The 27125-nt window shown below is 41.6% G+C and overlaps 2 protein-coding genes across 9 annotated transcripts; both read left to right on the forward strand.

Moving 5' to 3' along the window:
* The first annotated feature begins 1169 nt into the window (after window positions 1-1169).
* On the forward strand, window positions 1170-21769 carry LOC135096029 (zinc finger protein 84-like). 8 transcript variants are annotated; one of them, XM_063997218.1, is made up of 18 exons: window positions 1170-1204; window positions 4881-4938; window positions 5401-5564; window positions 5969-6107; window positions 6709-6837; window positions 7319-7402; window positions 8065-8161; window positions 8789-8869; window positions 9000-9124; window positions 9519-9632; window positions 9992-10094; window positions 10221-10416; window positions 10703-10833; window positions 11264-11387; window positions 11988-12160; window positions 12560-12679; window positions 14854-18787; window positions 20074-21769. In XM_063997218.1, the coding sequence occupies exons 1-11, from the start codon at window positions 1185-1187 to the stop codon at window positions 10091-10093; spliced, it is 1113 nt and encodes a 370-aa protein (XP_063853288.1). In that variant the 5' UTR covers window positions 1170-1184; the 3' UTR covers window position 10094; window positions 10221-10416; window positions 10703-10833; window positions 11264-11387; window positions 11988-12160; window positions 12560-12679; window positions 14854-18787; window positions 20074-21769. The 8 variants fall into 8 exon arrangements, with proteins under 8 accessions (XP_063853288.1, XP_063853289.1, XP_063853290.1 ...); XM_063997219.1 differs by having other exon boundaries at window positions 5404-5564; XM_063997220.1 differs by lacking the exon at window positions 1170-1204 and adding an exon at window positions 3199-3317.
* On the forward strand, window positions 10239-14980 carry LOC135095935 (peroxisomal carnitine O-octanoyltransferase-like). The gene is made up of 5 exons (XM_063997084.1): window positions 10239-10314; window positions 10782-10833; window positions 11936-12160; window positions 12593-12679; window positions 14854-14980. The coding sequence occupies exons 1-5, from the start codon at window positions 10239-10241 to the stop codon at window positions 14978-14980; spliced, it is 567 nt and encodes a 188-aa protein (XP_063853154.1).
* Window positions 21770-27125: the final 5356 nt, after the last annotated feature.

A 27125-nucleotide genomic window follows, 5' to 3' on the forward strand; every position in this document is an offset into this window, starting at 1 on the left:
ATTTTCGTAAAGCAAATAATTATTTTTATAAACCATAAAAACATGCTATACGAGCAGAATAAAGAAGTTAAGAAAATTACCAAAAAAATACCGGAACCAAGAGGTTGGCACAGGTTGAAACAGGTAGCCAGCCATCATGGCGGCCCTTGGCAGTGGAGAGAATGGCCGCTATTTTGCCTGTTATTCTTCCATCGTAACTAAATGAGGCAATGGCGGATATATCTAGCTAGCGGATATGAAAGCCTAGTCATGTGGCTCCACTTTGCGACGTGTTAGGCTTACAATAAATAAGAGATGAAGCAGATAAAAGCTCATAATAAGGACGCCCTACCACTATCTGTTTGTTTACATAGATCTCCCTTCAATATTTAGCTAAATTTTCAGACTCAGATGCGAGGAAACCCTAAATAAATAATAAATAACCTCAAAAACACCCAAATAACGAATAAACTGACAGGAAGTCCGTGGGAGGAGTGTGTTACGGTGAGGGCGGTAAGGCTGACAGGAGGAGGCTGCCAACACTGTACTCACCTTAAGTAGCTGTGTCTCTCTGGTGCTGCTTGATGGAGGAAGAAGCTGCCGGGAATATGCAAACACTGATCGCTATTAGGAGAGTGTGTGGCAAGACTGGCCAGTGCTGACTAAAACAATGTAACACCAATCCCTCCTTCCCCAGCGCCCCTGCCAAAACAATGTAATCACACCACCACCACCGCCAGGAATATGCACTGATCACTGTTAGGAGAGTGTGTGGCAAGACTGACCAGTGCCGACCAAAGCAATGTAACACCAATCCCTGCCTCCCCAGCGTCACCACCACCACCACCACCAATGCCCCCTGCCCTCACAGCACTATTCCTTAGCCCGTGAGTCCAGCGTTGCCAGATTGTTTTGGCCATGTTATCGTACTACATGGGTTGAAATTATTGTACTTCTGGTAAAATTATCGTACATATGTAATTATTCTAATTACTTGAGTTGTGACGTGAGTGTTGATAACGTACCACAGCATAATGAACATCATACACTGTTGGGGCCCAGCAGCGTCACCAAAGCCACTTCACGACAGTCACGCCTACACATCAGACGTGTCTCGGGAGGCGCGGAGAGTAAATCCCAGTAAATCCCCGAGTTCCTCATCCCGGTAAATCCCCAAGTATAATCCCTTGCATACAACCAAGAGGATGCCTGTTCCCCGCACTGTGTATGTATTCATCATAGTATTAGATATTAGATAATAGGTACTTATGTAACCATGAGGATTTAATGATGTATCAATATAATCAATGTAACTAGGTATAGTAATTAGATACTTACGTAATTGTGAGTTACATAATTGTGAGGATTTAGCGATGTGTGTTAGTATAAGTACACTTAACGTAACATAATGACGTGCATCAGATCACGCAGACGAGAGGACGACTTGCTGTGTTTGTGCTGGTGGTGTTCATCTATAGAACCAACTGAACCCGCTAAAGTGTAGGCAACTCTGTATTGACTCATATATGTTACGAAATTGACGAAGTGTCATGACATCGATGTACTGCAATACTTGTTTTACCTATTGATATACTTTTTTTCTGTTATTCTCAGTATTAGTGATAATATGTTAATTCACATGTTTGACCGCTTCTGAATACAAAGAGCGCGTACTGCACAGCTCCTTTCAGTCACCTCCACTACAATACATTAATAAGCGTCAGGACGGCGCTTTCAGTATTAATGCTGTGCACAGAATACTTACTGTTTAAAATGTTATCACAGTATTAATGCTGTGTACAGAATACTTACTGTTCAAAATGTTATCACAGTATTAATGCTGTGTACAGAATACTTACTGTTCAAAATGTTATCTCAGTATTAATGCTGTGTACAGAATACTTACTGTACAAAATGTTATCACAGTATTAATGCTGTGTACAGAATACTTACTGTTCAAAATGTTATCACAGTATTAATGCTGTGTACAGAATACTTACTGTTCAAAATGTTATCACAGTATTAATGCTGTGCACAGAATACTTACTGTTTAAAATGTTATCACAGTATTAATGCTGTGTACAGAATACTTACTGTTCAAAATGTTATCACAGTATTAATGCTGTGTACAGAATACTTACTGTTCAAAATGTTATCTCAGTATTAATGCTGTGTACAGAATACTTACTGTTCAAAATGTTATCACAGTATTAATGCTGTGTACAGAATACTTACTGTTCAAAATGTTATCTCAGTATTAATGCTGTGTACAGAATACTTACTGTACAAAATGTTATCACAGTATTAATGCTGTGTACAGAATACTTACTGTTCAAAATGTTATCACAGTATTAATGCTGTGTACAGAATACTTACTGTTCAAAATGTTATCACAGTATTAATGCTGTGTACAGAATACTTACTGTTCAAAATGTTATCACAGTATTAATGCTGTGTACAGAATACTTACCGTTCAAAATGTTATCACAGTATTAATGCTGTGTACAGAATACTTACTGTTCAAAATGTTATCACAGTATTAATGCTGTGTACAGAATACTTACTGTTCAAAATGTTATCACAGTATTAATGCTGTGTACAGAATACTTACTGTTCAAAATGTTATCACAGTATTAATGCTGTGTACAGAATACTTACTGTTCAAAATGTTATCACAGTATTAATGCTGTGTACAGAATACTTACTGTTCAAAATGTTATCACAGTATTAATGCTGTGTACAGAATACTTACTGTTCAAAATGTTATCACAGTATTAATGCTGTGTACAGAATACCTAACTCATTAACATCTAAGGCTAACCAATTTATGCAGACAGACAATTTAACTGAGGTGGGAAAAAAAAAAATGTCACATTTACCCCCGGCCTTTCAACATAATTTGAATTTAAATGGAGTATTTGTGGGAACTGTCATTCCAACAGCAAGGTTAGTGGTGATGGGAATGAATTAAATTAGAGGGTAACAATCCACCGCAACAAGTGGATCCAGCAACGAGGATCCGGGTGGAGCAGATTCACGACTCCGGAGCAAAGCGACATCATTCCGCTCAACCTCTACTTTATAGGCCTAACCGTTTTGGTGACATTTATGGAGTTTATACAGATATAATTAATAAACCCCGTTGAAAGGACAGATTGTACCTACTAGGGAGGACAGGAGTGCCGATGCAAAGGCCTGGCTTGGGAGGAATCCTGATCCTCCTTTAAGATCAAGATCAAGACAAGGGAATAGGGAGGGGGTCACAGGGAGTTAGTAAGAGAAGTAAACAACAAGGAGGCAGTGAGAATCGGTCAGTGTGCAACTAATTGTACAGCCGGGTAAGAGAGAAACCAAAAGTCAGACAGAGAGAGAGAGAGAGAGAGTGACAGAGAGAAAGTGACCAAGAGATGTAAAGGTGAGAGGAAGTGTGAAAGCAATTTGTGTGTGTGTTTAATTTCTTACTTCGCTAATATAAATACATACAATGACTTCCTTGATAAAAAAATAAAAATAAAAGAAATAATAGTATATCCTGTCTATTTATTCGTGAGTAGAAATCTAAGGGCATTGAGATTAATGAACACAGCTTATTATCAAAGTCTTCCCCACCTCCTCTATTTCTGTGTTATAAAGGCCAGAACTGTACTCTGGGCTGGCACAGTGGCTGGTGCAAGGTGTCAGACAGTTAAATTAAGGTCTGGAAACAACGTTATTAATGGGGGAATTTGAATAAGACAGTCAGGTACCAGTTACCTTTAAAAAAATAAATAAATGCGAGAAAATGTGATAAATTATTGCTTATCCTTGTAAACTGAAATTCAAATAACATTAATGATAATAATAATAATAATAATAGTTTGAATTAGATTAATTTCTGTACACTTCCTCTCTCTCTCTCTCTCTCTCTCTCTCTCTCTCTCTCTCTCTCTCTCTCTCTCTCTCTCTCTCTCTCTCTCTCTCTCTCTCTCTCTCTCTCTGTAAACCCTTTTTGAGAATTTTTTTTTTTTTTTTCTCCAAGAGACAGTAGAGGTGAGCAGGGAAAACACACACACACACTTCTTTCTCCTCTTCACTTTATTAGTTGCTGCAGTTGACTTTCCCAGACACCACCTTCAGACACCGCATGTTGTGGGATAAGTGTTCGAGCCCACACTACCTTGGACTCCAGCCGTGTGTTGTATCCATTGAAGTGCAGCAAACATTATAAGCCATCCCCAACTTGAATAGTCTCTTAAAAGCATCAATTCCGTGTGCCAATTATCCATGCCTTGTACAGTAATACACCACATTTAAAACATTCATTCTCCTTTCTGTTTTTTTTTAATTTTTTTCCTTTATTAACCCATGATCACGGTTAAGAGACACCAGAAGTTTGTAGAGATAGGGTGATGTAGATAGTGAAGGATACTGGCTTTGGTGGGATGTGGCATTTGTACCTGCCAAATACTTATAAATAGGGGCTTATAAATAGGGTAGGAGGAGGTTGAGAATATAAGTGCTGACCCCCATCTTCATCTCCCACAGGTAAATTAAGCTTTTGTAGTGAAATAAGCCAATTAAGGTGACTGCTGATACCCCCCCTTCGCCCCCCTCCATCTCTCATATGACTGTAAAATGATCCACAGCAATTTAACGCCAAGGTAACTGCTGTGCCAAGGTAACTGCTGTGGTGGTTTACGAATCCCCTGTCATTCCCTATCAAGCATTATCTAATCTACTGTGGCCTTTTTTTTTTTGTTCTCAAGTTTGTGTGTCTTATCTGATTACAAGTACTACAATGTTATTATATTTATGAACTTTGCTTTCTCTCTCTCTCTCTCTGTCTGTCTCTTTCTCTCTCTCTCTCTCTCTCTCTCTGAATCATATCACTACTAGTACTACTACTGCTACTTCTCTTTCAGGTACCCCACAGCCACCACCGCCACCACCACCACCACCACCACCACCATCATGAGTGTGGTAAGAACATTGTAAAGGAGAGATATAATGTAGATGTCATTGTTTTGCTTAGGATGATGATGATGATGATGGTGATGATAATGATGATGATGATGATGATGATAAATTTTTTTTTTATTTTATTAAAAGTTATTTTGAAATGTGATTGATAATTATGTTCTTCTTCTTCTTCTTCTTCTTCTTCTTCTTCTTCTTCTTCTTCTTTTCTGTTCTTTTCTCCTCCTCCTCCTCCTCCTCTTCCTCCTCTTCTTCTTCTTCTTCTTCTTCTTCTTCTTCTTCTTCTTCTTCTTCTTCTTCTTCTTCTTCTTCTTCTTCTTCTTCTTCTTCTTCTTTTCTGTTCTTTTCTGTTCTTTTCTCCTCCTCCTCCTCCTCCTCCTCCTCCTCCTCCTCCTCCTCCTCCTCCTCCTCCTCCTCCTCCTCCTCCTCCTCCTCCTCCTCCTCCTCCTCCTCCTCCTCCAACAGCAGGATACCAAGGTGCCCCTGACAGCCCCGCAGAAGGTGCCCCCTCATGTGGCCATGTACCACAGTGCCCCAGGAGAGAAGGGGGTGGGGGGAGGGAAGACCTTCCAGTTTGAGGCCTTGCTCCCCTCTCTCCCCCTCCCCCCTCTGCAGGAGACCCTGGATCTGTGAGTGAGAGGGAGAGAAGTGAGAGTGCGTGTGAAAATAGAATAAAATAGTTGAAAAGAAGGAAAAGGAGGAGGAGGAGGAGGAGGAGGAGAAAGGAAAAAGGGACAAGAAGAGAAGAAATTGATAAAAAAAAAGAGAGGAAGAAGATTAGGAGGAAGAGGAGTAGGAGGAGGAGGAGAGAAGTTGATATGAGAGAGAGAGAGAGAGAGAGAGAGAGAGAGAGAGAGAGAACAACAATAATGATAATAATAATAATAATAATAATAAGAAGAAGAAGAAGAAGAAAAACAGTATTAATAATTCCATTTCTCCTTTTCCTTCCTCCCTCCCTCCCTCCCTTCCTCTTTTCCTTTCTTTATTTCTTTCTCTGCCTTCCTCCCTCCCTCCTCCTCCTCCTCCTCAGGTATCTGGACTCAGTAGGGCCACACCTGTCGCCAGAGGAGCTGCAGGTAACAAGGGCAGTGGTGGACAAGTTTGCAGCAGGTATAGGACCACATCTGCACAGGAGGCTGCAGGAGAGGCAGGCACTGAAGAGAAACTGGGTAAGTGTGGAGAGGAGGAGGAAGAGGAGGAGGAGGAGGTAGTGGTGGTGGTGGTGGTGGAGGTAGGGTAAGGAAGGAAGGAAAGAAGTAGCAGAAGATAGAGAAAGAGGAGGAGTAGGAGGAGAAGGAGAAAGATGAAGATAGAAAGGGAGGAGGAGAAACAGGAGGAGGAAGGTGAAAAAAAGAGAAAGAAGGAATATGAAGATAAACACATGAGGAAGAAGAGGAGAGAAAAATTAAAAGAAAAAGGAGGATGAGAAAGAAGAGAAAGATGAAGAGGAGTAGGAAGAAAGAAAAAAAATTGTAGAATAGAGATGAAAGATTGAGAATACTGGTTAACTCTTGTGTTAGGAAGGTGGACAGAATAGTGGTGAAAGATTGAGAATACTGGTTAACTCTTGCGTTAGGGAGGTGGACAGAATAGTGGTGAAAGATTGAGAATACTGGTTAACTCTTGCATTAGGGAGGTAGACAGAATAGTGATAAAAGATTGAGAATACTAGTTAACTCTTGCGTTAGGGAGGTGGACAGTACGACACCCTTTCATCACCCTCAACCTTCCCTTCCCTCCTTCAGGCAACTATTCATTTTTTCCTCTTAGCTGGAGGACTGGTGGATGCATGCAGCCTACCTCACCTTCAGGGAACCCTTACTGCCTTGCATGAACACCGCAGGGCCCCATCCTCTTACCATGACAAACTGGAAGCCTTCAACGGACACTGCATTTCAGGTGAGAGTGGCTCAGATAGGGGCTTTTAATACAATGTCTGTCTGTTTGTCTCTTTTATGCTTTGTTTTGCATGTTTGTCAGAGAGAGAGAGGGTGGAAAGGAAGGGATTTAAAGGAAGGATAAGAGGAGGAGAAATGAAGAGGAAGACATGAAGGAAGGATAGTAAAGATGAAAAGTGGAAGTTATTGGGTTTTTCAAGGATGTTTTCATGGTTCTATAGTTTAACAGGCTGCAGTGGAAGTTACTGGGGTTTTCAAGGGTGTTTTCATGGTTCTATAGTTTAACAGGCTGCAGTGGAAGTTATTGGGGTTTTCAAGGGTGTTTTCATGATTCCAGTGATAGGTTAACAAAGAAAGAAAGAAAATGAGAGAAAATCACTATTAACAAAAAGAGAGAAATAAAAAAAAATCCCAGAAAGAGAGAGAGAGAGAGAGAGAGAGTAGCTCTGTATCTCTTCACAAACACAGCATTCACTTCACAGCATGGCGCCCTGTACCTGTGGGCTGTGCTACATTTCTATCAGTTGCTGCGAGAAGAACGTTTCAAGCCACATGCAACTAGAGAGGTGAGTGAGAGAGAGAGAGAGAGAGAGGTAAGAGAGAGAGAGTGTTTAAACTGGTGGTGGTGGTGGTGGTGGTGGTTGGAGAAGTAAGGGGGATGATTAAAGGAGGAAATGAAGGAGAGGAGATGAGAGACAGAGAAGAAATAGAGATAACAAGAAAAAGGGGAATGACTGAAGAGAGATGAAAGAGGAATGGAAGGATAGAGAAAATATAAGAAAAATGGAAGGAAGGAATGAAGGAAAGAGTAGGTGAAGAAAGGAGAAAGACAAATTATGAAGAAAATAAGAAAGGAAAATAAGATTGCAAGAGAGAGAGAGAGAGAGAGAGAGAGAGAGAGAGAGAGAGAGAGAGAGAGAGAGAGAGACCTAAATCAAAATAATACTAACTCAATTTTTTTCGCCTTTTTCCTCCTCCTCCTCCTCCTCTCCCCCACTCTTCCTCTTCTTCCTTTCCTTTCCTCTTCATTCTTCATCTTCCTCCTCCTCTCCTTCCTTTTCTCTTTTCATTATCTTCCTCTTCCATTCCCTCTACCTACTACACTTTCTCTTCCATTCTCCCTCCTCCTCCTCCTCCTCCTCCTCCTCGTCCTCCTCCTCCTCCTCCTCCTCCTCCTCCTCCTCCTCCTCCTCCTCCTCCTCCTCCTCCTCCTCCTCCTCCTCCCCAGGGCCAGCCACTCAGCATGGAACAGTTTCGCTGGATGTTCAACTGCACACGCATCCCTGGCCAGTGTGTGGACAGCCTGCACCATTGCTGGAGGACTAGTGAGTGTGTGACCTGACCTGACCTTAGATGACTTGACCTGACCTGAGTTAAGAATAATTTCTAACGTAATCTAATGTACCTAATAGAGTAACCTAACCTAACCTAACTTAATGTAACCTAACTTAACCTAACTTAACCTAACCTAACCTAACTTAACCTAACCTAACCTAACCTAACCTAACCTGACTTGAGAATAATCTAATGTAATTTAATATACTTAAGTTAATCTAACCAAACTTGACCTAACTTACCCTAACTTAACCTAACCTAACCTCACATGACCTGACTTGACCTTATAAGACCTGACCAGACCTGACTTAAGAATAATTTGATGTAATCTAATATACCTAATAACCTAATTTACCTTAACCTAATTTAACTTAACCTCACATGACCTGATCTAACATAATAATAACCTAATTTTATCTTACTTAACCTAACCTAACTTAATCTAATGTAATCTAACCAAACCTCAACCTTAATTTGACCTTTCATGACCTTTTCTACCCACAATGACCTCAAATTGTGACCTTACTCCCACCTGTTACCTTTTTCCTTTTTTCCACCTGACAGCTTTCAAACACTGACCTTTCATGACCTCATTTGACCTTTGACCTGTGTTGCAGAGGAGGAGGGGCAGTGTCCTCAGCATTTGGTGGTGCTCTGCAAAGGTCATATCTGGTGCCTTGACCCCTGGGATGCAAAAGGTCAGTTGTAGATAGGATCAGGTTTATTAATGTTATTTTCTCTCTCTCTCTCTCTCTCTCTCCCCTCTAATTAAATCACACTTGCGTCTTTCAATTACAACCGTGTCTCTGCATCTCCCCCCATCCACAGGTGACCCCCTCACACCCCCTGAGCTGGAGGTGCAAATAAGGCAAGTGTGGGACAGCTGCGAGGCGATGGGGCCGGGCGCAGGTGTGGCGGCCCTCACCTGTGATAAACGGGAGCTGTGGGCGCAGGTGTGTGTGTATGTGTGTGTTTGCAATGTCTGATATACTGTTTGTTTATTTAGTTCTCCCTTTCTTCTGTTTATTGAGTTCTTCCCTCCTTCCTTCCTTCTGTTTTATCAAGTTCTTCTTTCCTTCCTTCCTTCTGTTTTATCAAGTTCTTCTTTCCTTCCTTCCTTCTGTTTTATCAAGTTCTTCTTTCCTTCCTTCCTTCTGTTTTATCAAGTTCTTCTTTTCTTCCTTCTTTCTTTGTTTTATCTAGTTCTTCATTCCTTTCCTCTACACTCCTTGCCTCTACTACAACTACTACTACTACTACTGCTACTACTACTACTACTACTACTACTACTACTACTACTACTACTACTACTACTACTACTACTACTAATGCATCTCTCCCACACAGAATCGAGACTGGCTGAAATCACTGAGTCTGGAAAATATGAAGAATTTGGACATCATTGAATCAGCAGCTTTTGTCTTTGTGTTGGACGAAAGCTGCCCTTCTAACAGTGAGGAGGTGTGTGTGTGTGTGTGTGTGTGTGTGTGTGTGTGTGTGTGTGTGTGTGTGTGTGTGTGTGTGTGTGTGTGTGTGTGTGTGTGTGTGTTTATCTAGTTCAATCTTGTTCTCCTTGCCTTGGTCACTTCTTCTTCTTCTTCATCCTCTTCCTCTTCCTGTAGTGTGTGTGTGTGTGAAAGAGAGAGAGAGAGAGAGAGAGAGAGAGTTTATTAGAGAATCTAAATTACTTTTTTCTATTATTACTACTTGTTGTTGTTGTTGTTGTTCTACTACTACTACTACTACTACTACTACTACTACTACTACTACTACTACTACTACTACTACTACTACTACCATCACCACCACCACTGTTGCAGGTGGTGTGGGAGGGGTTGTGCGGTGACACCACCAATCGCTGGGCAGGACAAGTCCATGTCAGCCATCTTGACTCGCAACGGCTACATCATCTCCAACAATGACGTGAGTGAGAGAGAGAGAGAGAGAGAGAGAGAGAGAGTGTGCGTTTTTTTTTTTTTTTTTTTAGTAATTTTTCCATCTTTTTCTATTTCATTCAAACACCTATTTCTCCCCCCCCCTCACCCCCAGCACACCCCTTACGATGCGATGGTGACGGTGGTTGCAACCCATTACCAGCTGCTACTCCTGGAACACATGGGGGAGGAATGGAATGGGGTGGAGGGTGTGCGGGCTGGCCTACCCCCCACCTCGCCTTCTCAAGATTGATGTCGATGGAAAGCTGACGGAGGCGATCGCTACAGCCAAGGAAACTGGCAGGGCCTATGTAAGTTCAGTAGGCCTATGTTGGGCTAGGTTAGGTTAGGCTGTATTTTATATTTATTTATTTATTTTATTTTTTTGTATATTTATTTTTTATTTCAAGTTTCTTATTCATGTTTTTTATCATATCCTCCTCCTCCCTCCTTCTCATTCTCTTCTTTATCCTCTTTCTTGCCTTTCCTCCTACCTTTCTTCACTCCTCCTCCTCCTCCTCCTCCTCCTCCTCCTCCTCCTCCTCCTCCTCCTCCTCCTCCTCCTCCTCCTCCTCCTCCTCCTCCTCCTCCTCACAGACCAGCAACATCAGCACCCATCCTTTCATTTTTTCTGATTTTGGCCGAGAATCGCTGCGCCCTCGTCGTTTACACCCAGACTCCTTCGTCCAGATGGCCCTGCAGCTGGCTTACCTCAGGCTCCACGGCAGGTAAGTGTCGGGGAACTTCGGGGGCTGGGGGTGGGGTGCAGGTCGCGTGTTGTGGTAGTAGAGATGTTTTAGTTGTTGTAATAGTGGTAGTAATAATTGTAGTTGTTGTTGTTCATGTAGTAGTAGTAGTAGTTGTTGTTGTTGTTGTTGTTGTAATACCTCTATGAATAACAAAAGATAGCTGCATGTAATTGTAGACAAAATAAATTAATGCATTTTCATTAATCTGCAACCTGAATTATCTTTTTTAGTAAAGTGCAAAAACTGTTATTATCATTTATCTATTTATCTATTTATCTCTCTCTCTCTCTCTCTCTCTCTCTCTCTCTCTCTCTCTCTCTCTCTCTCTCTCTCTCTCTCTCTCTCTCTCTCTCTCTCTCTCTCTCTCTCTCTCTCTCTCTCTCTCTCTCTCTCTCTCTCTCTCTCTCAGGCCAGGCCCCACCTACGAGACAGCCAGTACTCGCCAGTTCTACCATGGACGGACAGAAACTATCCGATCTTGTACTTCAGAGGCCATCAGCTGGGCCAGGGCCATGCTAGACTCCGCAGCCTCTGTATGTGAGAGAGAGAGAGAGAGAGAGAGAGAGAGAGAGAGAGAGAGAGAGAGAGAGAGAGAGAGAGAGAGAGAGAGAGAGAGAGAGAGAGAGAGAGCATTTGTTACCATATCTCTTCCTTGTTTTCTTCTTTTTTTTTGTTTTTCTCCTCCTTTTTCTTGTTTTGTCTTTATCTGTGTGTGTGTGTGTGTGTGTGTGTGTGTGTGTGTGTGTGTGTGTTCAATCCTTTCTTCCTTTAGTTTATGTACATCTCTTGCTTCTTCCAGCAGCTTCTAGCCTCTTCCAACCTCTCCCAGCATCTTCCAGCCTCTTCCAACACCTCTCACCCTTTTCCAGCATTTTCCAGCTTCTCCCAGCCTCTCCCAGCTTCTCTCAGCCTCTCCCAACATCTCCCAGCCTCTCCCAACACCTCTTAGCCCCTCCCAGCCTCTCCCAATACCTCTTAGCCCCTCCCAGCCTCTCCCAACCTCTCCCAGCACAACCCAACCTGACCTAACCTGACCCAAGCTTCTCCCAGTGCAACTCAACCTCACCCAACCTCACCAAAGCCTCTCCCAGCACAACCCAGCCTCACCCAAGCCTCTCCCTCTCCCACAACAGACAAGTGAGAGGAGGGAGAAGCTGATGAAGGCCATTAAGAGACACAACCAGCTGAGGGAGAGGTGTGAGGCCAACCAAGGAGTGGACAGGCACCTCTTGGGTCTTTACCTGGTTGCGATGGAGGAAGGAGAGGAAGTGCCAGAAATATTCACTGACCCAGCCTTCTGTAGGAGGTGAGAGAGAGAGGGAGAGAGAGAGTGGGTGATATGTGTGTGTGTGTGAGAGAGGGAGATGGTGGTGATGAAAATAGGGAAGATAAAGGAGAATAATGAGAGAGAGAGAGAGAGAGAGAGAGAGAGAGAGAGAGAGAGAGAGAGAGAGAGAGAGAGAGAGAGAGAGAGAGAGAGAGAGAGTGGTTCTTAAGATATTGAATGATGTAATAATAATGATAATAATAATAATAATAATAATAATAATAATAATAATGATAAGAACTAGGAATGCTTTATATATTAATTATTTTTTCTTTCCTCCTCCTCCTCCTGTTTTTCTCTATTATTTTATTCCTTTGCATATATATATTCCTCTCCTCCTCCTCCTCCTCCTCCTCCTCCTCCTCCTCCTTGCCACAGTGGGGGAGGAGGTAACTTCGCCCTCTCTACAAGCATCGTTGGCTACACTGACTCGTATGGAGGGGTGGCAGCCATGACACCTGATGGATACGGGTGTTTCTACTCCATTCAGCAGGACAGGTAAGTGAGGGGTGTGGGGGATGGGGGGAGGGAGAGGGGGTGTTTGTGTGTTTGTTTGTTTTGGTTGCATTCAGTGAGGCTAGTAAGGGTTGGTTGCATTCATTAACCCATTACCTCCTGGTCTCATATGAGATCACTTATAAAAATTAACAGATTTCGTAATTATCTGTGTGTATATACGCATATCTAACCTTCATGCTGTATCTATTAGGTATATTTCTCTGATATCCACATGAGATTTTAAAACTTTTTGCCTTAAATTAATTGATATACAAGCTTGAAAATATCAAAATTGTACTCCTGAGAACTGTTAATATAAAAGTAAGAAAAAAATTCATACTAAACTACAATTAGAAGATAATATCACATAGCACATGTTGAAGTAACATAAAACATTTGAATGCTTGAAAACACCAGTAGATGTAATATTATGAGAACAGCAGGCTATAAAAGTTGCTGATCTCGTATGAGATCATTGGGAGGAAGTGACTACACAGGTCACATGTTTACTGTAGCACACCGGATAGCTGAGCGTGGGTGCTTGCACAGACGTGTTGTATTGAACATACTAGATGCCGTAGAAGAACCGCAGTCACATAGTGTCTTCTTTGACAACCTGTTTACTGGATATGAGTTATTGGTTCATCTTTGCAAGCTTGGCTTTCAAGCAACTGGAACTATGCGTGAGAACAGGCTGAAAAAATGTCCTTTGATGGAAGCAAAATAAATGAAAAAGCAAAAAAGAGGAACATGCTGCTCCAGATTTGATACCAATGAAGAAATTCTATTTGTAAGGTGGCTTGATAATACATGTGTGTGTGTCACTATTGGAACTAATTATGACACAGTGGAACCTCTTCAAAAAGTTAAACGTTATTTGAAGGAATGTAAAGCAAAGGATACAGTTTCACAACCTCATGTCTTCAGAAATGACAGCGCATACACGGGAGGTGTCCATAAACATGATTGGTGGATTACCAAACATGCAGCAACAATCACACCAAAAAAGTGGTATTGGCCCATCTTCATTCGAATTGTGGACACGGCAGTTGTGAATGCACATATCATATATAACTTGCTATGTAGCGAAGATGAAAACTCAGCCACCAAAATGGATTTACTTTCATTTAGAAGAGCAATTTGCCGATCATATTTGAAAATTCCTAGGAACAGACAACAACCTGGTAGGAAGCACAGCTGTCTAGCACCTTCACAAATTCCTCATGATGTTTGTTTTGATTGCAAAGGACACATGATAATGAAGCGAAGTGAACAAAGGCGATGCCAGAACAAGCCATGCACTGCCACACCGAGGACGTGTTCCAAATGCGCAGTCACTCTATGCGTTAGCTGTTTCTCTTCTTATCTTAAGTACAATGGCTGGGCATAAAAGTAACTATAATAACTAAAGCTGTGCAGTCACAATATGTGTAAACCGTTTCATAATTACAAAGGACAAACGTAGCATTACTTCATATTACTTATTTTTGTGTAGCTGTATAGCTAACTTTTCTCTTTGAAAATAATATATTTTTTGTTTTATGAAAGTTTTATAATTACATGTTTTATTCTGCTTTAAAAATAAAGCGTTTATGGTTATATATATCTTTTTATTCATCAGTTTTTCCATATAGAATGAGTAGTTTTGAAGACCGGAACTAGAGATTACATTTTGAGATATACTATAGTCATTGCAACTGTATCCTCCCAGTGATGTCATATGAGATCTCCTAATATCTCGCTTATTTCTATTTAAAATGTAATTCTGACTATTTCATCGTGTTTCTCACGCTTTTTTACCATACCTATCCAAGTTTCATTAAAAAAATTAGTGGTTAAAATTATGAGAGGTAATGGGTTAACTGTCAGATTTCTTCCTTCCTTCCTTCCTTCCTTCCTTCCTTCCTTCCTTCCTTCATCCTCTTCCTCCTCCTCTTCCTTGCATTCCATTACCATGTTTTCCTCTTCCTTCTCTCCATCTATCAATTCCTTCACCTATTCACTCCTTCCTCTCCTCCTCTCCTTCATTCAATTCCTTCTTTCCTTCACTAATCCTTCGCTTCTTGGCTGCATTAACTGTCCATTTCGTTCACTAATTCTTTACTCCTTTCAAATTCCTTCACCAATTTTTCACTCCCTTCAAATTCCTTCACTAGTTCTTCTCTCTTCACCAGGATTTCCTTCATCGTGACGTCCTTCGTGGCTTCACAGGAGTCTAACGGCCGGGCCTTCACCGCGGCTGTCACTCAGTCACTTAGAGAGATGTGGGAGCTGGTTGCAACGCTTCGGTCCTCCCTCTAGTGCAACACACCCTCTGCTTGTTATTTCCTGGTTTCATTGTCTTGTCTTGAAGGTTTTTGTGTTTTTTTTATTGTTTTTGTCATATGTTTTAAGGCTTTCGTAATTGTTTTCCTGTTTCTCTCTCTCTCTCTCTCTCTCTCTCTCTCTCTCTCTCTCTCTCTCTCTCTCTCTCTCTCTCTCTCTCTCTCTCTCTCTCTCTCTCTCTAGTCCCCCCACGCCCTGCTTCTCCCTGTCTGGTAGTCACCTTTTTGTTTCAGTCTTGCCTCGAAGATTACCCTGTTTGTTTTCCTGTTTTGTCACATTTCAAGGTTTCTGTTCTTGTTTTTCCTTGTTTTTAGGCTCTCCAGGTCTTCATATCCTCTTTTTTTAATGATTCTGTTATCTATTTTCTCGTTCTGTCCTGTGGTTTCCAAGTTTCTGTTGCTCTAACGTAAAACAAACAAGAGGCGAAGCGCAATGGGAGTGTCAGATTACAAGACTTCTGGTCGGTACTGTACAGCTTTGGCCACCTCAAGTCGCTAAACATAGCAAGTCGCTAAGCAGTGGCAGTGAGCCTCAGGGTACGAGACTTCCGGCCGTGATTATCTCTGGCCACTGTGAGTCACCCTGGGGCTCTGTCAGGCTACAAGTCATGTATGCTATGGTTGTGTTTTAGAATACATTGTTGTTTTTATTATTTCGTCTTATATTATTATTATTATTATTATTATTATTATTATTATTATTATTATTATTATTATTATTTATATATTATGTACTTTCTTTTCTTCATTGGCATCATATCTGTCCATTTTCATTAAGTCCTCTATATCTTCCTTCGTTCCTTCTACACTTCTCTTCCTCCACTTAAGAATTCATAGAAACGTAATATTTAAATTATCTTACTATGGTATATTTATGGGTTCCACAAGTTATTATTATTATTATTATTATTGTTATTATTATTATTATTATTATTATTATTATAATTATTATTATTATTATTATTATTATTATTATTATTATTATTATTATTATTATTATTGTATATCTATTTTTTCTCGATTTTATTCTTATTCGTATTATTCATCATTTGTTTTATTTGTTTTATTTATCATTTGTTTTAGGAATGTTTATGTTTTGTTGTATTATGCTTCTAAAACTGTATTAGATTTTGTTTTTCTACTACTACTGCTACTGATACTACTACCCTTCTTTTAAGCCGTTATTTTTAGTGTGTTTTATCTACTACTACGACTACTACTACTACTAATTTTGTCATTTTTAGTATTCCAGTATATTTTACATCTACTGCAACACAACTTTGTAAAAAAAAAAATAGCATATTGTTTATTTAATATTTTTCATTACTTTAAAAAAAATGCAGGTCAAGGTTATATTATGTCAGTTTAGTCGTAGTGGTAACAGTTAATATTTTGTTCCATTGTTACTCTGAGTGATGGTAACGCACTGCACCACCCCCCCTGTAAGCCTGCCACCACCATATTGCAGATATAGTGTTAGAAAATGTTTGTGGCAGTGAGGCAGGCGAGGATACACGGACATTGCAAGTTAGTAACACCCTCCCACTCGTTCACTTGTTTTGTGTTGAGTCCCGCATGAAACCTTCCTTCCTCCCTCTCTGTTTGACCAGCCAGCCAGTGAATGAGTGGTTATAGTTGTAATAGTAGCAGTTATAGTTCTTGTTGTAGCAGAAGGAAGAGGAATGAAGCTGGTAAAGAAAGGAAGGAGAAAGGAGGCATAAGAAATAAAAGAAATGGAGAGGAAATAAAGCAAGGAAGACAAATAAAAGGATAGAAATAGAGGAAAGGATTAAGGAAGGGAGAAGAAAGGAGAAAGGCAAGAAAATGGAATAGAAACGAGAAAAAGATGAAAGAAATGGGAATGATCAAGGAAGGAAGGAAAAAGGGGGAGAAAAGGAAAATCATTAAGAAAGGAAGGAAGGAGAAAGTTTACTGCACGTCTCAACACAAGACCAACCAGGGAGAGCGCATTAGTCTAGCAGTGTTACCATGTCCCCGTGTCCTCACCTGCTTCAGTTACTGCCACACACTTCACGAGTCTAATTAAGTGAAAATTATTTAACTCTAAAATGTTCACTGTAGTTTATATCCTTGGAAAAAAAAAAAGTTGGGATTGGCATAAATTATTGTTACGTAAGTTTTGCTTGTTATCTAAATATTTGCTATACCTTAAGAATACTTGCGGATTTAGTCATTTCACTTAACTAAAATGAAAAAAAAAATATAAGTGCATAAAAAAGTTTAAATTCCACCTGTCCTCCAGCTTACAGTTTCCCTACCCCCAAAAAAATAAATAAATAAATGAATGAAAAGTAAATAAATCCCCCTACATAAAAACAAACAAACAAACAGCACCATATTTACATCCCACTATAAAATATACCAGAATTTATTCCTACGCCTTTTATATCTATTCATTCATTTATTTTATTTATTTATTTAATTTATTTATTTATTTACAGTGTTTTGAGTGTATCGGAGAGTAATCCAATGCCATGTCTATACAATCCCCAAAGCACTAAACTACGTAAACTAAACATTTAATCTCCCTTGAAACACACACACACACACACACAATGTCATAAAAACAATGCAATCAGTTAATAAGAAACACTCGTATTTTGGAGAGTTTTACAAGGGTGTGTTTATGTCTTGCAAATAAACTTATAATTAAGATGTGAACTTTTCCTCCAGCACAAGTGAATCTATATAGAAAGTGTTAAGTGGCCTCTCTCTCTCTCTCTCTCTCTCTCTCTCTCTCTCTCTCTCTCTCTCTCTCATCTTCCTTATACTGCATTTATAATTTCTTTCTCTTCCTAACAATTCATTCCATCTCTTCTTCCTTCACTCTTTTTTTTTTTTATTATCAATCAACAATTTAATTATCTCATTCATTTGGTTCAATCTTTTCTTCCATGCTCTTCATCACCCCTTCTCCTCCTCCTCCCTTTCTTCCATGCCTTTCATTATCACTTCTTCCCTTCCTCCCTTTCTTCCACGCCCTTCATCATCACTTCTCCTCCTCCTCCTTCCTTTCTTCTATATGTCCTTCATCATCACTTCTTCCATTCTTCCACGCCCTTCGCCACCTCTTCATCCTCCTCCTCTTTCACCTTTAGACTCGCATAGACAAAACAGGTGTAGTGAAGGCAGGTGTGTTATTGGGGGCACGTCTGGACACTCATGGCAGAGAGAGCAAAGACATATATATTTATTAAGAGAAAAAAGTGAAAATATCTTGAGATGATAACAAATAACAAATGAAAAAGGGAAGCCCCGTTACAGAGGCAAATCTTCCTGATATTCACCAGATTGTATTTGAATTTCTGAGTGATATTAAATTTCCCATTTCTTTTTTGTCAAACTTTTATACACATGCAAACCTGTGGATCTTGGTCAATGATCCTTGGTCTTGGTCTGGGCGGCGCGCCTCAGGGAGTCAAGGTTGGCCACATCTCTCAGCCAGCAGGACTCCAAACAAACGAGGCAGGCGAGGAGGGCAGTGCTTGGGCATTTGTGGAGAGACGCTGATTGGTGAAGACGTGCCGCTCCTCATCTTCTGTCTTGTTGCTGCTGCGGTGGGTGTTGCAGGACGCCCATCACACCCCAAGACTGCAGTAGTGGTGTTGACCCGTGCAGCCAGGGTTTGGACGGCAAGCACCAGCCAGTGCCATAAGACAAGGACAGTGAACAACCGATTGCTGCCGCCACCTGCACCCCATGAAGACAATGGCCTGCTCTTCCGCTGCTTCTAAGAGGGCCCGCTCTCCGTCGCCGCCTGCAGGTGAGTCTTGCCTCCTTTTGGCTAGGACCAGCAAGCATAGCACCATCTTATGCCTCGGCTCCTTCCGTCCCGGTTAGGTTACACTAGTTTAGTTAGATTAAGTTGGTTAGGTTATGTTAGTTTAGTTAGGATAGATTGGTTTGGGTAGGATAGGTTAGTTTAGTTTGGTTAGGTTAGGGTAGATTAGTTTGCTTACCTGGCGGTGGTGACAGCCGGCTGGCGGCCACAAGCAAGCGCCAGCCAGTTCCCGCGGGGCAACACTGGCCCTAAGTGTTGTTGCTTGCTGTGTTACTTATTTGTGAGGACCAAACAATTTTTTTTTTTTTTTTTGGGTAGATTTTGGTCAGTTTTGTATTAATCTGCTTTTCAGTTAAATGCAAAACAATAGTTAGTGATGGGGGGTTGGGGTGGGTAAAAAAAAATTTTGTGAAAAAACAGCATGCAAATTAATTCAAAGCTGCCCAAAAAAAACTACCAGAAAAAAATAGTTTAGTCAGGAATAGAGAGGCTGGTGCAAGAGTAAAAATTCACCCACAGGTGCAACGGTAAAAATTCTTCTTTTTCTCCTCCATCCCCAAGAAGTGTAGAGACTTGTGACAGGAAAGCAGGGTGTTAGGGTGGGGTGGGAAGTCAGATTAGGCCAAATTTTTACATTCAGGAGAAGTCTTATGGTAAAATGTCATATTTGCAAAACTGGGAAAACTAACAACTTTGCCTACTGACTTAAATGAAGAGCACCTTGGACTCCACCTTAAGGACACTAATCTAACCCAACAGGAGAGCTTTCGCCCCCCCCCCTTCCCCTGAACCCCTCCTTAAGGGATCTGTTTCAAGGATTTCCCTTGACCCTCATTCACCCTCCCATTAACTGGTAACAGCTCTGTCCTCAACAGAAAGCCAGAAAGTTGAGTGCCTTGCCTCCCACTTCCACACCACGCTCAGCTCCCCTGACCCTGTACCTGCAACCCACCATGCTCTCTTCCCCCGCCAGCCACACAATCAGTGCGGCTGTCACTCCCCAGGAGCTTTCCTTGGCTTTGTGGTCACTGTCTGCCAGGAAGGCCACCAGAGCAGATGAGTTCCTTCCATGCCTCCCAGACTGTCTAGCCTAGTGGTTCCCTACATTTATTCCCTCACAGCCACTTTCCCAAAGTCTTGACACCTACATGGCACCCTCCTGTCAGCAGCTCTGTCTACATGTATTTTTTCTGTGAAAGGAAAGAGAAATAATTTTTCTGAGATGTGTGTACAGTTTGTGATGGCCACCAATCTTCCCTGCACCACAGACCAAGCCAGCGCCCAGGCCACCATCTTGCTTGTCACCGAAGACTGTCTGGCCCCACCAAGGGTCCCTGCAGGACTGGATACTGTGTGTGCTGACGGGAGTGGTGCTGTGGTGGAGGCCGTGAGACCGGGCAGCAGCATGAGTGGCTGGTGGCAGCAGCAGCAGCAGCACAGAGGAGAGAGCACATTTGAGTGCCAGCAGTGTCCCAGAAGTTTTAAATCAGAAAGTGGCTTTAAGTACCACACCCTGACACACACTACTGGAAATTATGATTGTGATGAGTGTGGGAGGAAATTTAGTGATAGGTCTTCTCTTGTCAAACACATACCGATACACCCTGGTTTTAGAAATCATGAATGTTTAGAATGTGGAAAGAAATTTACCTTAAAGTCTGACCTCACCACACACAGCCTGAGACACCGTGGCATTAGGAAGTATGAGTGTGGTGAATGTGGGAGAAAATATATTGACAGGTTTTCTCTCATTAAACACACCCTGACACACAATGATGATAGGAATTATGAGTGTGTTAATTGTGGGAAGGAATTTAGTGACAGTTCTTCCCTTGTTAAACACATCCCAACACACAATGGCTTTAGAAATCATGAATGTTTGGAATGTGAAAAGAAATCTATCCTAGGGTCTGACCTCAACACACACAGCCATTGTGATGGAGATTGTGAGAGTGGTGAGTGTGGAAGGAAATTTATCCAAAAGTCCTCTCACACCACACACATCCTGACACACAGTGGTGATAGGAATTATGAGTGTGGGAAGAAATTTGCCCAAAAGCCATCTCTCACCTCACACACCCTGACACACAGTGAAGATAGGAATTATGAGTGTGCTACATGTGGGAAGAAATTTAATGACACTTCCTCTCTCATCAAACACACCCTGACACACAGTGGTTTTGGAAATTATGAGTGTGATGAGTGTGGGATGAAATTTACTCTGCAGTCACACCTCACTAGTCACACCCTGACACACAGTGGTATTTGGAATTATGAATGTGATGAGTGTGGAATGAAATTTAGCGACAGGTCTTCCCTCGTCAAGCACATCCTGACACACAGTGGTGTTAGAAATCATGAATGTTTAGATTGTGGAAAGAAATTTACCTTAAAGTCTGACCTCACCACACACAGCCAGACACACAGCAGTAATAGGAAGTATAAGTGTGATGAGTGTGGGAGAAAATTTACCCACAAGTCTAACTTCACTACACACATCCTGACACACAGTGGTTTTAGGAAGTATAAGTGTGATGAGTGTGGGAAGAAATTTAGCCAAAAGTGTAACCTTGCCACACACATCCAGGCACACAGTGCTGTTAGGGATTATGAGTGTGATGAGTGTGGCAAAAGATTTCCTACCATTTATAAGCTTGATAGACATGCCTTCAGACACACTGAGGTGAGGAAGTTCAAGTGTGATGATTGTGGCAAGTGTTTCAAGACAAAGAGTGACATTGCCAAGCACGTTAAGATCCACCTTTGAGGTGGTGTGTTGTGTGGACGAGTGGGGCCACACCTGTGTCAGTTGTGGTGGTGGTCAGTGTGTAAAGTCTGTGGTGGTGGGCAGTGTGTAAAGTCTGTGATGGCAGCCGTGCCCATCCATGTGCTGTGAGGTAGTAATAGTCCCAGCAGCTTTGTTGGCACAGTATGTGTCTTTCAATAAATGTGTTTATATAGATCTTTATTGTGTTTATGTATTCACCCAGATGTATAGTGTTCCATGTAAACTGGTGAAGGGAAGCCTTCCCTGCAGGAGGGTGGGGGCAGGGCATATACTGCCCTTCAAAACCTGAGATTGGCTGGTGGGAAGCAGGTGGCGTGGTTTTACTTTGGATTGATTTTAGTGATCAGAAAGGTGCAGGTGAGGTGGTGACCTGCTAATCCTTACCCCAGCCATCATCACCCCATCCCCCCCCTCTCTCTCTCTCATTGAATACAAAATTTAGGTCGAGATGCCAAGAAAAAAACACCATTTATTCCTCGTCCATCATCCATATAGTTTCTCACCACAACAACCACTTCCTTCACTCCTATTCAGACATCTTCCTCACAATTTAAGTGCTGGCGATCTGTTCTTACACCACATGTGACAGGAGAAGGGAGATGAGGAAGGGTGGGGTTGGAATGTCAAGGTTGTCAGTAAGCTTTACCAGTTTACATGACAGAGTATCGTACATAGGGCCTGAGCTACATGAACATATTGTCTGTTTGTCGTATTGGTAGTGTAGGGTGTGCGTGTTCCGCTCTGCTCTTCCCCTCTGGCGGTGCTGTGTTTACATTGCCGCAGGATTACCCCCTGTACTCATGTATTGATATCTGGTGGTTAATACTGTTGCTTGGGGATGACAAGAGGTAAGCATGTGGTCACTTTTGTGGTGCATGGAAGGGACGCCTTTCGGTCTTTGTTTTGGAAGATCGGCGCTCATCCGCGTCTCCTGCGTCAAGTGATCATACCGACCCTTCTAATTAAATGTGGCTCCCAGACTAGGGGTCATGATTTGAGGATGTGTAACTATAAAACCAAAGGAGTTAAGCGGGTAGGTAGCCAGTGGAGGGATCTTATAGGTTTAGTACAAATGGCTAGACCAAGGATGAGTGACAAGTATAGTTCAGTGAAACGTCAACTCAACTTTGACGTTAGGCTGTATGATGTCAAGGTCACGCTGGAGACCCTCGCCGCCAAGAATCATGCTCAAATCAGGGAGGATACAAAAGTAAGAATGAGTAAAATAAATAAATAACAGGCCAATTGCATTAGTTAACACAGTAGGTAAATTTTTTTAGTGCAGTGTTTAATGAGAGATTGTGTTAATGGACTGAGAGATGGAGTGTTAGGTGAGGAACAATGGGTTGCAGGTAGACAAGAGAGCAGAGGAAAACATGTTTGTGGTAAATGAAATGATTGAAAGAAGAAAGATGGTAGTAAATTCTACTTAGATTTTATATATAGAGAGAAAGCTTACGACAGAGTGAATAGAGAAATTCTAGCTAGAGTCTTAGAAAAGATTGGGTTGACAACAAAAACAGTCAACATAATGCGATGTATGTATGTGACACAAGAGCTGGATACAGACTAGGAGACAGATACAGACTGGGTGAGGAGTGAGAGAGGAGTCAGGCAAGGATACATTTTATCACCAACCCTTTTTAGCTTGTACACAGAGGAGTTAGCAGCCAGAAAGAGAAGAATAAATGTGGGAATGTGTGGGGGAACGTCAATTTTTTTTTTTTTTATGCAAATGATGTAGTGGTCATGCGTGAATCGGCAGACGAGATTCAAAATTTGTCTGATGATGTAGATGAGAATGGAAAGGACTTTGATGTGAGATTTAGCAGTGAGAAAAGCAATGTAATGATACTGATTAGATCAGAGGGTGAAAGAAATACAGGAGGAAACTGGGAGGGAATGAATTGCAACAGACATGAATACAGTGTTTGGCCGTGTGGGTGAACTTGAAGTGTGAAGGTGAAGAATGAAACGATAAACATGATGAACCAGTGCGAGGGTCGACAAGGGAGTGCAGCAAGGATGAGAGCAAGTATGACGTGCTGAGAGAAGTTTGGAAGAGCGTGGCTGTTCGGAGCATTGTGTATGGTATGGATGAAATTGCGTGGAATGAGAATGAACTAGAGGTTAAAAGCAGGTCAGAATAGAGTAGCAAGAATGTCACTGAATGCACCAAGGTATGCAGCGTTAGAGGCTTTGAGGGGAGATATGGATCGGAATACTTTCAGAGAGGCAGGTAAAGGCAGCCCCGAGATACAAGGCTAGATCAGAGCGAATGGAGTGGCTTGGAAACTAGTTGGGCTTTTCAGAGGTTTGAGTGGAGGCATGTTGAGTGTGACTGGAGTATGATTGCTAGAAATGGAGGGCTTAGAATGGTATGTAAGGAAGTGGAAAAGTGAAATAGGCACAGTAGTGAAACGTGTGGGACTGAGTGAATGGAAGAATATGATGGAACAAAATAATACTTTAGAGCGGTATAGAGCGAAAGAGGTCCCAGTGTATGAAAAGTGGTATGAGGGAAGCCTGGGTGGTGATCTCTTCCGAGCTTTTGTATCCAGACTAGGCCTTAAGTACCACACCCTGACACACAGTGGTGTTAGAAATTATGAGTGTGGTGAGTGTGGGAAGAAATTTATCCGTAAGTCTTACCTCACCACACACACCCTGACACACAGTGGTGTTAGAAATTATGAGTGTGGGAAGAAATTTACCTACAAGTTTAACCTCACCTCACACACCCTGACACACAGTGGTGTTAAAAATTATGAGTGTGGTGAGTGTGGGAAGAAATTTACCCACAAGTCTTCCCTCACCTCACACACCCTGACACACAGTGGTGTTAGAAATTATGAGTGTGATGAGTGTGGCAAAAGATTTCCTACCATTTCTCGTCTCAATAAACACGCCTTCAGACACACTGGGGTGAGGGAGTTCGAGTGTGATGTTTGTGGCAAGTGTTTCAAGACAAAGGCTGAGATTGCCCAGCACGTGAAGATCCACTTCTGAGGTGGTGTGTTGTGTAGACCCGTGTCTGTGGTGGTGGTGGTGGTGGCCGTGCCTGTGTGTGCTGTGAGGGAGTAATGGCCCCAGCAGCTCAGGTGTGTGTGTGTGTGTGTGTGTGTGTGTAGTAAACCTTTGTTTATATTTTTATTCTGGTTGTGTATTCACCCAGGTTTATTTACTAGTATTCTCAGTCATTCATCCCTTTCTCTGGTAAACTCTGGAACTCCCTGCCTGCTTCTGTATTTCCACCCTCCTATGACTTGAATTCCTTCAAGAGGGAGGTTTCAAGACACTTATTCATCAATTTTTGACCACTGCTTTGACGCTTTTATGGGACTGCCATTTCAGTGGGCATATTTTTTTTATTGGATTTTTTGTCCTTGGCCAGTGTCCTTCCTACATAAAAAAAAAAAAATACATACAAATTTAATACGTGTAATATAATTATGTTTTAATTATCTGTGTGTGTGTGTGTGTGTGTGTGTGAGGTGGAAAGAGAAGGACAATAGCCGTAGCAACCAATAAAACTACCATTAGTAAGTTTCTTTTCTTGTAGTCTTTATTATTAATCTTGCCTGGGTGAGAGTGAAACATTACCGCAACACTCAGAAGTGTGACAAGAGGAATGACGCAGTGAGTAGGTGTGAGGGAAGCCTGGGTGGGGAGGATTCCTGTAGGAGTTACCTTCTACTGCTACTTTCATGCTAACTGCTCTTCTGATCCTGCTGACTGCATGCCTCTCTTCCTCCCGCGGCCTCGCTGCACAACACTTTCCTCTCCCTCTCACCCGTATTCTGTACACCTCTCTACTGCAAGAGTTAACCAGTTTTCTCATTCATCCCGTTCTGTAGGAAATTTTGGCCTTGACTAGCCGCTAGTTTGATTGTGGCGCTGCCCTGCCTGCCGTATGATTAATAAAAACTGCATATATTTTCAGTTATTGGTATCACAGCTATTCCAGAATTACCATACGTCTTTATTACTATTTTAAGTACTCTTAGTTAATCTGAGAAGGTACATTTGCGATGAAAAACGTTAAATTTTTTTATCAGGGAATGAATCTTGTGCAGTTCTTCATTCTGATACTTGTGGAAGCTCTGAATATTACAAAATCCCACTGTGTTAGCAATTAAAATTATTGACTGCTACGTGGTCACAAAAACAAGAAACAAAGACTAAATATTTGGCCTGGTACGAAAGCACGCTGCTTTGACTGCCTGGGATTTGCTAGAGTTGCCAACTTGACGCTTTAGGCGCTAGACATAGCACTTTTTTTTATATAATAGTACGAGTTTTTGGGCTTAACGCATTAGAGCTTTTCATTCATTTATTTGTTTAGTGTTTTCCTTATATTTAGCGTCATATGTAATGTGACCGGAGTACTGGTTTTAGGCGGGACATGGGCCAGATAGTCATGCTTTTTCAGCGCATCTCCAACTTATATAAAGTGTCTCGCTTTCGTGATCTCATTCCAAATGGAACAATTAAGATCTACATACGTATTATTAAGATCATATTATCGTATTAGAAGTGCTTATGAACAACTGCACAATCCATTTACCAGGCTTTACTACTGCTTCCTTTCTTCAGGATTACCAAAGTTTACTTAGCTGAACCTTTTATTTCAAAGTGAAAGAGTGGTCATAACTGAATTGCACAGGCAAGTTTGTAATTTATATAAAGAATTGCTACTGATGTATATGAACCATGAATACATTGTGAAAACCATGCTTTCAAAAGTTGATCCAAGATATCAACGTGAGTTCCTGATGCTAGAGCAGGTGTATTTGGGTGCATCTGTCTGAAAAACAGTAACAGACAATCCATAACTAAGCAAGCAAAAAAAGGAAATGTATGAGTTTCGCTTCCACTGCAGATTATTTTTGATAGTAGCAGCAGAACAGATCAGGAAGAGATTTAATTTCGCAGATGAAGTCCTTTCAAGAATGCACATGCTGGAGCCAGCCAGTGTTCTAGGCATCCAGGGCAAAGTGCAAGAGCAAAGTTTGGTGCCCCTCGCGACACACCTTCCCCGAATCATTGCCCACGATGATTCTACCCTCCAGCAACTGCACGATGAGTGGAAGAGGCTTGCCGTAGAAGATCTGCCTGATCCATTACCAACATGGCGAAAAAGTGGACAAAAGCAATTACAACCAGCCTGATAAATTTTGGTGTGCCATAAAAACTCTGGAGGATAGTGATGGAAACCCCAAGTTTAAGCTTGTTTCAGACTTTTCACTAGGATGTCTTTCTTTGCCTCATGCTAATGCTGACTGTGAGCGCTGCTTCTCTAGTGTAAACCGTGTGAAAACAAAAGACAGAAATAAGCTAATAACAGAAACCGTAAGAGACATCATCCTAGCGAAGCAGTGTGTTGCTTCCACATCCAGCAGTGACTGTACGACCTTCAAGCCATCAATCAAAGTCAATGATAAAAAACATGACATCAAGCGTGCTATATTCCTCCAATGAAGAGAGTGCTGGGGCTGCTGACGACGTGCCGGATGTATATATAGAAGAACA

Source organism: Scylla paramamosain, unplaced genomic scaffold (assembly GCF_035594125.1).
Source record: "Scylla paramamosain isolate STU-SP2022 unplaced genomic scaffold, ASM3559412v1 Contig2, whole genome shotgun sequence".
NCBI lineage: Eukaryota > Metazoa > Arthropoda > Malacostraca > Decapoda > Portunidae > Scylla > Scylla paramamosain.

Bases quoted from the DNA above. Each gene is read 5' to 3' on its own strand.
- LOC135095935 (XM_063997084.1), top strand. From the start codon at position 10,239: ATGGTGACGGTGGTTGCAACCCATTACCAGCTGCTACTCCTGGAACAC. The intron at 10,834-11,935 runs GTAAGTGTCGGG...ACCTCACCAAAG, and splicing joins TACCTCAGGCTCCACGGCAG to CCTCTCCCAGCACAACCCAG. The intron at 12,680-14,853 runs GTAAGTGAGGGG...TCTCTTCACCAG, and splicing joins TACTCCATTCAGCAGGACAG to GATTTCCTTCATCGTGACGT.
- LOC135096029 (XM_063997217.1), top strand. From the start codon at position 18,724: ATGAAGACAATGGCCTGCTCTTCCGCTGCTTCTAAGAGGGCCCGCTCT. The intron at 18,788-20,073 runs GTGAGTCTTGCC...CCTGCACCACAG, and splicing joins CTCTCCGTCGCCGCCTGCAG to ACCAAGCCAGCGCCCAGGCC.